This window comes from Echinops telfairi, unplaced genomic scaffold (assembly GCF_000313985.2).
Source record: "Echinops telfairi isolate 266 unplaced genomic scaffold, ASM31398v2 ScPeMD7_7475;HRSCAF=8513, whole genome shotgun sequence".
Taxonomy (NCBI): Eukaryota; Metazoa; Chordata; class Mammalia; order Afrosoricida; family Tenrecidae; genus Echinops; species Echinops telfairi.
The window spans coordinates 18729073-18740685 of record NW_022111379.1 but is presented as its reverse complement, the minus strand read 5'-3'; the positions used below and the strand labels follow the sequence as shown (position 1 = coordinate 18740685).

The 11613-nt window shown below is 49.9% G+C and overlaps 1 protein-coding gene across 1 annotated transcript in view; it reads right to left on the bottom strand.

Moving 5' to 3' along the window:
* MSH2 (mutS homolog 2) overlaps positions 1-9443 on the bottom strand; it is an 83793-nt gene extending 74350 nt beyond the window's left edge. Inside the window, exon 1 of the mRNA XM_004699750.3 lies at positions 9192-9443. Within this exon, the coding sequence (XP_004699807.1) occupies positions 9192-9402 (211 nt within the window). The 5' untranslated portion in view covers positions 9403-9443. The remainder of the gene's footprint in view (positions 1-9191) is intronic.
* Between the last annotated feature and the right edge of the window lie 2170 nt (positions 9444-11613).

The window sequence follows — 11613 nt, the reverse complement described above, 5'->3', positions numbered from 1 at the left end:
ACTGCAGTCTGTGATTTCATGTGATTGTACATTGTACACTGCAGTCTGTGATTTCATAATGTGATTGTACACTGTAAACTGCAGTCTGTGATTTCATGTGATTGTACACTGTACACTGCAGTCTGTGATTTCATGTGATTGTACATTGTATGCTGCAGTCTGTGATTTCATAATGTGATTGTACATTGTACACTGCAGTCTATGATTTCATAATGTGATTGTACACTGTAGTCTATTTATATAGTGTTGTCCCGATTTATTTGGCCTACTGCACTTTTCTCAGGAAAAAAAAAATACTTACGGGCCGCCTTGGCAAGTGTGCCCATAATCCACGATGAAGTGTAATGCCTGCTTTGGCAGCCCCCCTGCATCATCCCAGTGCCCACCCCCACTCCCACCCCCACCCCCGCCAAGGGGCAGTAGCACCTTCTTTGGGAAACACTGCCCTCCAAGTAACTTTTGTATGCACTGCTTTGTTGTGGTGGTCTAGAACCCAAGCCACAATCTCTGAGGTGTGCCTACATGAGACAGTAGACATTTATAAGGGACTGCTATTTTTGCCAATGGAGCTATAGAATTAAGTCTTATTTTATGCTGTTTTAGAGTGAAAAAACTTGCAACAGCCAGTAGTTTTCTTAAAAATAAGTAAATACATGTATGTATAGCTAACCTTAAGGAGAACAAAAAAATGTGTCTTGCAAGAAGTATGGTCAGACTACTCCTTAGAGGCGAGGATGCTGAGACGCTGTCTCCGTGATTTCTCTGGACATGCTGTCAGGAGAGATCAATCCTTGAAGGACATTGTGCCTGCTAACGTGGAAGGGCAGCGAAAGAGAAGGCGCCCAGCAGCAACAAAGGACTCGGGCGTAGGAACGACTGTGAGGATGTGGCAGGACCGGGCAGTGTTTCATTCTGTTGTGCACAGGGGCATTATGGGTCGGAACTGACTTGATGGCCCCTAACCACCACCACCACCTTAAGGAGCCCTGGTGGCAAGTCAGGATACAGTACAGCACCAATGAACAATACAACTGTCCTCTAGTTCTTTAATGCTCTCTCCACTCCACTATTATGATCCCAATTCTACGTTACAAATCCGGCTAGACCAGAGGATGTACACTGGTACAGATAGGAACTAGAAACACAGGGAATCCAGGACAGATAAACCCCTCAGGACCAATAATGAGAACAGAGATACCAGGAGGGTTAGGGGAAGGTGGAGGAGAAAGGGGGAACCGATTACAAGGATCTATATATAACCCCCTCCCTGAGGGTCAGACAACAGAAAAGTGGGTGAAGGGACACATCGGACAGGGTAAGACATGGAAAAATAATAATTTATAAATTATCAAGGGTTCGTGGGGGAGAAAGGGTACAAAAATGAGGAGCTGATACAAGGGCTCAAGTAGAAAGACAATGTTTTCAGAATGATGATGGCAACAAATGTACAAATGTGACACAATGGATGGATGAATGGCTTGCGATAAGAGTTGTACGAGGCCCCAATAAAATGAGTTATTTTTTTTAAGGAGCCCTGGTAGCACGCATCAGGATGCTAACTGCATGCTCACTAGGCTCTCAGTTCCTGTCAAGAGTGAGTCTCGTGGACCCTCAGGGGTACTTCTGCCCTACAGTGTCTGAGTCAGAATCCACTCAATGGCTAGTCAGTCTCTTGGTCAGCCAGGTTAGCATGTCTACCTTCTAAGTAATGCTCAACCCTCCCTTGTACAAAATCCAATCCTGCAACTTAACAGTTTGTATCCTCATCCAAGCCCATTTACCCTAAGCTTAATGAGTCAGAACTGACTCTACGGGACCTACAACGAGCTGAAGCCCATCCGTTAAAGGAGATGAACAAGCGCAGAATTATCAGCCTCCGGAGAGACAGGCTTAACCTGGGTTCTGCAGGAAGGTGACTTATGATCGGCATGGCTTCCTCTGACGATCGTTTATCGTTTTGAATGCTACTGAAGAGGCGGGACCAGCCGTGAGCCCAGGTGTGTGCACTCGTAGTCCTAGAGGACTGGCTGCCACAGGGCACTGCTTGGACACCCACAGGAAACCACGTCCACTTCCCCAGCACCCTGTCCTGTGCAAGCGCTGATCCCTCTCTGTGCGTGTGAGCGCGGCATCATCAGAGAGCTCCAGCTGTGAAACCTGGGTCCCCTGCCTCAGCCCACTGAGCGGTCAGCGCTGGCTGCCTTGGGTCCGGCTTATTTGGGTGATGGATTGGAGAACGCTGCAGCACTCCGGGAAGCTAGCTACAGGCAGAGGAAGGGCGGGGTGTCCTCTGGGGCTGCACAGGGCCCTCGGAGGACCGAAAACTATGGCTTGCCAGCTAGCCCTTGGCCTGGACAGCTGGACAGTGCTGTGGCTGTGGCTCCTGGGAGGTGCTGCTCGGCCCCGCTTTGTCAATAGAAAGCAGGCGTACTTCAGGGGAAAAGAGCCAGTCAGGAAGGCTGACGACCTGGACAAACAACTGAGTAGCCCCGTTTCCTGTGCATGGGTGGGTTCGCTCCCAGGAGAAAACACCTCCCAACAAGACTGGCCGGCAGCTATGTAGGCCCCGAGGCAGCTCAACAACAGAACCATGGGAAATGGGCACCACTGGCAAATGGACAGAATTAAGATGTTGGCAGTGCGGGTTTTTCTCAGTGGCCCCTTCATGTGCCTGCTCCTTTACTGCAGCTCAGGGCACCGGCCAGAGAGCGCACCCTTGGGTGCCCAGGGGAGAAGGAGGGCTGTGAGGATGGAGGGACCCAGAGTAGAGGGCAGCGGATTCAGACTGACAGTAGCCAAGCCTTGAACACCTTGACCCAGCGGGCCTGAATGCTTGTCTTCCTTCAGGCCAAGTCCAACTGATATCCTTTTGACTAACTCCTGTTACTTAAATGGTAATGCATGTGCTCTTACTGCTGTTTTACCTGTGTAGAGTTTCTAAGGTAGCGTCCCTAGAATAACGCCAGGTTCCAACTCATAAGTCCCCTATGTACAACGGAACGAAACACTGCCAGTCCTGTGTCATCCTGACCACTGTTCTACTCGTGCCCATGTGCCAGCATATAGTTTTAATATAATCCTTATTATCTCCATTCAATGGGCTATCTAAACCTTGATCATTTTAACCGAATTCGTTCACTATGACTTAAACCATTGGTTCCCAAACTTATTTGGCCAACTGACTCCTTTTCAGGGGAAAAAAAATTACTCGGTGCCTCCCTCCCCAGCAATGAAAGACGTTTGTATTATAGACCATAATCCAGGAGACAGTGTTGGTATCTGCTTTTGCAGCCCCCTGGGATGTTTAGAGCGCCCCCACCCCCCAGGAGGAAGTATCGCCCATTAAGGAAACATGGCTTATACCATATTTGAAGGCGGACATGACCAGGTGGAAACATTTAAAACATTAAGACCTTTTCAAAGATGGGCCTTTCTACTCCAGTAAAGAGGTACAGTCTCAAACACTCAAAGGGGCAGTTCTGCCCCGTCCTACAAGACCCCTAAGAGTTGGCATCAACTGGCACTGCTGAGTTGGCAGTGAGTCTGGTAGTCTGGGGTTGTTTTTATGGGGACTGATAAGAAATCACCTATTTTTCGTCAATCAAGGCTGAGTGGCTATAACAATCAATCACACCCACGCCCCCAACTCAGCATTTGCTCCTTACTAGTTGTTTGTTTTGTTTTGTTACGTGCAGCCATGCTGTTGACAACACTCTGCTGTCTAAATAGTTCTAAGTTCTGTGCTGTGGAAATAAAGGTGACCTTATGCAAAACAGAAACAAGGAGACACATCACAACAGATGAACAAAGCTGTGGGATGTAACAATTGTTGAACTGCAGCCTTAACTTTTCCCACTGAGCTTGACCCGTGTCACACTAGGACTACAGGGAACAGTTTGAGATAAGCACTGTGCTACTTAATGCACCCACACGGACCCACGTAAACTTCAAGAATAAGACAGACGTGCGGCAAAGGTTAAAACACAAAGAGGCTTCAAAAAGTTCGTAGGAAAACTCCTTCTCTTTTCATTTCATTTTCCCATGAACTTTCCCCCCCTGCATGAGCTCTCTGAAGCCCCTCGCATGTGAACTGGGGGAGAAAGAACGGTCCAAAGGGTCATTTTTCTCAATTATAATCTATATCCACGGGTTTCTCCCCGAGCAATAATTCTCACCAGCATCATCAGGGACACATGGTTGCAAATCCTGAAAGTTACAAATCATTCACAGACATGTTAACTTGAAAGGTACATTTTATTACAAAATGTTACTTAATAAGTCATTACATTTTTTTATCTTATTTTTTACAGCCTTCTAAAAGTTTAGAACCTTGAAAACGAACAGAAAACACCAGTAGGGCGATCGCTGGACAGAGATGCGGGCAGGTTCGGGTTGCAGTAACAGGAGCAGTCTTCCAGCAGAGCAGACACAGAGGGATTTTCAAGGGTTTGGTGCTGTGACTTGATTAACCAACCCTGTGTTCACTCAGGCTGTGAGTAGATGGACATTTGTGTGTACATTTAGCCACCTGTCTGATTATTTCCTCAACATAAAGTCCTCCTTATTACAGCATATGAGCATTGTTCTGTAGCTTTTTACATGCAAATTGGAAAGTGCACTGATGATAAGAAGCGAGTGTCTGGGCTGTCCCCACTCCTGAGAGCCGATGTGAGAGAAGACTCCCAGCACTCTCCCAGGATGCAGGACACCCGGGCCGGGCCCTTCCCTGGTCACTGCCCCTTCTTGGGAAAGGCGGCCACCATATACTTTTACCGAACGCTCTTTTATGCCTGGCTAATTTTTGTGTTGATTACCACTGCATATTCGGCTGTGTGAATAAGCCACACTTTATTCATCCAGTCTACTGCTGACAGAATCTGGGTGGTTTCCAATCTAAGGCTGTAGCACACAGGGTTGCTATGAACATTCTTGTGCACGTTTCTTGGCCAATAAATACACACATGTCCTGACATACGTAAGCAGCCCTGGTGGCATCAGTTCCGAGTGGGGCCGCTAATCCCAGGGCCACTCTTCAGGAGAAAGACAAGGCTTGCTACTCCGGTGAAGCCAGTCTCGGGAACCCACGCACAGGGGCAGTTCTAGTCACCAGGAGTCAGAATTGACTCAGTGGCAGTGTTTGTCTTTGCTTTTATTTATTTAGTATATACTCAACTATAAGCCTATCTATCAGCCGAGGCTCCTAATTTTACCACAAAAACGGCATTTAAAGGGTGCTGGAAAAAACATGGCTTATACACGAGTAAGTACGGTATTTATTCTTGCTGCTGTTGCGATGAACAAGTATCCACTTAAAACACCATAAGACACTAAACCTCTCCCCATAAGAAGTTACTGGAGAGACACAGGTATAGTTCAGAGGTCAGCTGTAAAGTCATTGCCCACTAACCCCTCTCCCCAGGTTGTTGAAGGGCCTGGTGCTTATGCACACAGGGTGAGACCTCTACTGTGTGTGTACATACAGTGAGGCTTGTGCCCTGTGTATGTACGCATGGTGAGATTTGTCCCATGTATCCACAGGGTAAGATTTGTGCCCTGTGTGTCCAGACAGTAAGACCAGTGTGTGTCTACACAGCAAGATCTGTGTCCTGTGTATGCACACAGGATGAGGCCTGTACCCTGTGTGTCCACACAGCAAGATCTGTGTCCTGTGTATGCACACAGGATGAGGCCTGTACCCTGTGTGTCCACACAGTAAAATCTGTGCCCTGTGTGTCCATACAGTAAGATCTGTGCCCTCTGTGTCCATACAGTAAGATCTGTACCCTGTGTGTCCATAGTGTAAGATCTGTACCCTGTGTGTCCACACAGTCCACCCTGTGTCCTGTGTATGTACACAGTAAGATCTGTGTCCTGTGTGTCCACACAATAAGATCTGTGTCCTGTATATGCATACAGGGTGAGCCTGTACCCTGTGTATGCACACGGGGTGAGACCTGTACCCTGTGTCTGTCCATACAATAAGATCTGTGTCCTGTGTACGTACGCACACGGGGTTAGACCTGTACTGTGTGTCCATACAGTAAGACCTGTACCCTGTGTGTCCACACAGTAAGATCTGTGTTCTGTGTCCTGTGTATGCACACGGGGGTGAGACCTGTACCCTGTGTGTGTTCCAGGTGCTCCACATCCCTGCTAAGTCTACCTTCAAGTTTGCATTTCAGTGGCAGGGGTGGAGAAGCAGTGGGGACAGTCCTAGTTTGCATTTCCCTGAGGACCCTGCTAGGCCCTTTTCATGTGTTTATTAATGTTTAAACCTCAGTGGTAAAGTCTCCTGCTGGCTATTTTCTTCTTAATGATTGGTAGGAATTCTTCATATACATATGAAGATTCTCAAGGATGACGACATATTCCCTAACTGCTTTCCAGAATGTCAGTGTCCCTTCCAGCAGTCTATACGGCTATCATCTCACCACACCATGGCCAGCCCTGAAATTCTTATCATCTGAACACTGAATAAGGAAGAACCTATTGGGGGGGGTAATCGATGCAGTTGAACTAAGGTGCTGGTGAAGAATATCAAAAGTCCCACAGACTGCCACAAGAAGAAACGGATCTGTCTTGGCAGAAGTATGGCCAGAAGGCTCCTTCGAGGCAAGGATGGTGAGACTCAGCCTCATATGCTGGACAGGTCAAAAGGAGCAAGCCAGTCCCTGGAGGAGGGCATCCTGCTCGGCCAAGTAGAGGGGCAGCCAAAAAGAGGAAGACTCTTGACAAGATGGTCTGACGCAGTAGTTGCAACAAAGGGCTCGAATCTAACAACTGTGAGGACGAACAGTATTTCACTCAGTTGTACACAGGGTCGAGGGCCCCAAACACCACCACAATATACCTGTGTTAAAGAAGCCCACGGGGCGCTGTGGGGCACGCATGGGGCTGCTAAAGGGAAGGTCGGTGATTCAAATCAGCAGCTCCTCTGCCCCCATAAAGATGGCCAGAAACCCAGTCATTGAATTAGAATCAGTCGCCTCCACAGCGGTAGGCTTGGTTTGAGTTTTTACACCTGTTTAAAACTTAAATCCAAAACACAACAGTTCACAGCTTTTGGATTTCACTGAAGAGCAACCTTTCAAAAACAAAACAAAAATAGGGTACCAACTCTGGGTTATCGACATCATCCTTGGCCAGGTAAGGAAACTGGTACAACCATCACACACTATAACCATCATTCCACAGAATGATGAAGGTAACACTCAGAAACTAGCAGATGTGAGCCTTCCAGGTTCGATTACACATTCCGCCTCCAGGTCCCCACAGGCCACACTCTGCACCCTGCCACGCCGTTGGACAGAGGACTGGAACCACAGCTTGCCAGGTGAGCAGCATCAGACCTTCCTCTCTGCAGTCCTCACAGCCCTGGTGCAGGGCAGTCTGGTGAAGGGCAAAACCCACCTCACCCCAATGGCCCGCAGACGCCAGTATCTCTGGTACCGCTTCATTGGCATGGCTGCCAGAGTCCTCAAAGGGACACGGTGGCCAGTAGGGGCACAGTCCTCAAGGAGCACAAAACACAGAACGAGAGCTCCATCAGTGTCGTGAAGACCACAGGGGTTATGTGATCACCTGAAAGCTAGACAAGAACTTAAAAGCATCATGAACTATGAAAAAACGCTCACGTTAGTCTCCTATGGTTCCCATAAACCAAGAAGCCCACACCAGCCACCATGATGTGGACTAGGACTCATGGTGACTCGGTGTGCAGAGCAAAACTGTAACACAGTTTGCAAGGGCGTGACTTTGGGGAAGTAGACAGCCAGGCCTTTCTTACAAGGCACATCTGGGTGGGTTAGAACCAGCTGCCTTTTGGTTTGTTGTCAGCCTCCTCAACATTTGCACCACGCCAGGAGCCTCCAAGGAGTCCACAGACTGTATCCTGGGTCCCTTCAGCTCCTCCTCCACAGCCTGAGGATTCAACACACCACTCCATCTTTGTTTAAAATTCTTCACATCTTTCACTGTTTTAAAAACTCAAATTCACTGCCATCAAGTAGATTCTAACTCGCAGGGTCAAAGTGTCCCTGTAGGTTTCTGAGACAGTCTTGTCTTCCTCCAGAGGCGCATACGGTGGTTTCAAACTGTGAACATGAACCTGGCATCCACTATGCAACCAAGGCTCCTCCTCTCATTGCCAAGAGCAGAAAATTCCAACATCCCCACCCAACATCGAAAGCCTTTCATCATCTGACCACACTCACCAGTCCATACTCCTCACCCATCACTTTCCACTCTGGCAAAACTAATTTACCAGGTTTCCGGCTCTCTCAACAAACTCCTAGCCCTCCCAGACCCGAGGTTATCCTCTTGTGTAAACCTCTACAACAATTACCAGGCACGCCTCCATCTCAGTTCGCCTTTCCCTGTAATTATTTCTGGGCTGGATCCCTGGAATGAGCTATGTGAAGGCAGAGGTACTGCCCTTTCCTCTGTGGACGTCCACGTCTCTGCCTCCGTGAGCACACCACTCCGTGAATTCAATGTAATGAACGAAACCTTTGTCGGCAACATCCCACCTACAGATGCAGAGCCCACACCCAGAACTTCTCGGGCCCTCTCGACCACTCTTTTTATGATCACAAGAAAAGAAGGGATTCAGGGAAGCTAGCTCTAACTCATCTAGAACACGTGGCCCACACAGGAAGGGGAGTGACTGTGGTTTCCCAGCGAGGCTGGTGTTGAATGGGCAGGGCCCCGAGGGCTGACCCGAGGGCTTACCTGATTGCCCTTGACTATGCAACTCCTAAAACCATATTGCTCCATCGCTTCTCAGCAGGGGCCTCCTGCAGGCTCCGCATACAAATGGGGTGTCCTGTAGTCAAATGGTGTGGTGACACCGTCTCTCAAACCCCCTTCCCAAATCTAAATCCCACTCCTGGAAGGCGCTTATGGGCCTTGTTTGGCATGGTTACCGACAGGGCATGGCAGGGTCGCGGAGAAAGCCATGGGACTGCTGGGGGCGGCGGGGGAAACCTGCACGGAAGCCTCGCACCAGGCTCGGCGTGGAGGCTAGGCAATCCAGGTCGGCTGGGAGACGCCGGTCTCGGCGGAGGCGCGGCCGAGTGGGAGCCATCGGGCACCACGTCCCCGCCCCCACGGCCGCCCTCACCTGCAGCCCCCAGGTACTTGACCACCTCCCGGGCAGCCAGCAGCGCGTCCTCGCCCCCGCGCGCCCTCACCTGCAGCCCCCAGGTACTTGACCACCCCCTGGGTCTTGAACACCTCCCGGGCAGCCAGCAGCGCGTCCTCGCCGTGCACCGTGTAGAAGTCGCCGCGGTCGAAGAGGCGCACCGTGGTGGTCGGCTTCTCCGGCATGTCCTGGAAGAAGCGGACAAAGCCGGCCTCGGCCACGCTCTCCAGCTGCAGCGTCTCCTTCGGCTGCACCGCCATGTCGGGGCCTCTCCTCAGCCAGGCTATAGCACGCCGTGCGACCCCGCACCCACGAAGCTGTTTCCGTCTCCCCTCCCTTGGCCCCCGAGCGGCGTCCGGCCTCGGCGGAGACGCCCAATCAGCACACAGCGCGGCGTGCTGGTGGGTGGGAGTCGATCCCGGCAGCCAATGATTAACGCGAGTGGCCCAGCTTCCCGCGCTTGCGGGCGGCGCTGTCTACTGCGCATGCTCGCTCGGGTCGCGCCGGCCTTGATTGACGCGCCACCTTCCGCGTTCCGTCCTCGGGATTTCTCAGCGGCTGCGGCGTGCAACCTAGGTAGGTGGATGGCTGGGCTGCTGGACCAGATGTGAAGTTCCCGGAAAGCTTTACGCTTTTTACGTGCCTGGAATATGAGAGAGAAATCAGGGGGAACTAACTAGTAAACTTTCCTACTCTAGTCTTGCCCAGTATTTTTTTTAAACCTGTGCACCCCTGTCCCCAATTGCCTTGGCGTCCCTTTTCGATTTTAAGCCAACTGCCAACATGAAGAGAAGCCCTGGTGGCATAATGGTTACGAGTGGGGCTGCAATTTGCAAGGTCAGCAGTTCAAAACCATCAGCCGCTCTGCGGGCCAAAGATGGGGCTTTCTACTCGCGTTAACAGTTGCAGTTTTGGAAACCCACAGAGCCAGTTCCACACTGTCCTATAGGGTCTTACGAGCCGGCATCGACGCATGGCAGTGAGTTTGGAGTTTGGAGAGCCAACATGAAGATTTCAGGTTCTTTATTCTGAACAATCACTCCTGTTGACTGGCCAAATGCACCTCACATTCAAAAAACCTTTCTGTATGCACTGTATGCCAGACTGTTCTGCGTTCTGAGAATCGCACGTGAAAAGGGGAAAGGCAATGAAAAGAAACGCTACATTGCAATTATAAATACACATTGCAATTACAACGATCCATGCGTGGATACACATGAAAACACACAAGCTGAATAGGTGTGGGAAGGCAAACGAAACTACACTCAGAATGAGGAATGGAACAAGACTTCAAAGGCTTTATAGAAAAATTGCATCTTCCCACCAACTTTTTTAAACCTCCCCCCCCCCAGCTTTCACAAAGGATAAGTCTACATATGTAGTTGCTTGTGCTAAAAATACATCCACGAACAGTAGAACATGCTAGAGGCAGAGTTCTGAAAACAGCCTTAACCAACTACCTTGAGCCTCGACTCGAGCTCAGAGACCTCAGCGTCAATTGGCACTACAACACAGGAGCCCTGGTGGCATAGTGGTGACTTGTTGGGCTGCTGACTGCAAGATCAAAACCACCAGCAGCTCTGAGGGAGAAAGACCAAGGCTGTCTGCCCCTGTGAAGTGAGACCTGGAAACCCACGGGCTCAGTTCTACCCTGCCCTAAAGGGTTGCTATCAGCCGGAAACATCTGGATGGCAGTGAGAGCTTGTGAGGGAGTCCACAAAAAGGCCCCTAGTGGTGCTTTCGGTAAATGGTTCAAACCCACCAGTCGCTTGGAAAAGATAAGGCGGTCGCTTCCAGTATAGATTAACCACGTGGAAAGCCCTATGTCGGGGCCACTATGAGTCAGAATCAATGTTGGCAGTGGGTTTGGAGTCCACACAGAAAATGTAGGGACGGGAGTCAATGAGTACAGATGTGTAGCAACAGGAGTCTAAAAGCTTGTGGTTGGGCCCAGTTATGGTGTAACTATTGTCTCCCCACCCAGCACATATTTGAGAACAACTGATCCAAAGGACTAACCCACCACGTAGACCTCCATCTGGTTCTGAGAACAGAAGCACTACAGGGAAGCTGGTTACCCTGCAGGCAGCTCTGAAAGGGATCGCTATAGGAGGTCCTGGATATAATAGAGAAATGTGAACCCAAACTCAAAATCCACAAGGGAATTAAATGTTATGGGTCTGATGGAGATTACGGTCCTTGAGCCACCTTTCCGGCCTCAATCTGAACTCAGTCCCATGGCTCAACTCTCAGCCCCCAAATCTCACTGCCTTCCAGTCAATGCTGACCCCTGTGGGTTTCTGAGACTGTAACCACAGCTACCTGTAGATAGCCACATCTTTCTCCCGCACAGCTGCTAATGGCTTCAAACTGCTGACCATGCAGATCACAGCCCAATGTGTAACCACTACTCCACCAAGGCTCCTAACCCAAAGATAATGGAAAGAGGAAACAGAAAGAGGATGTAGGAA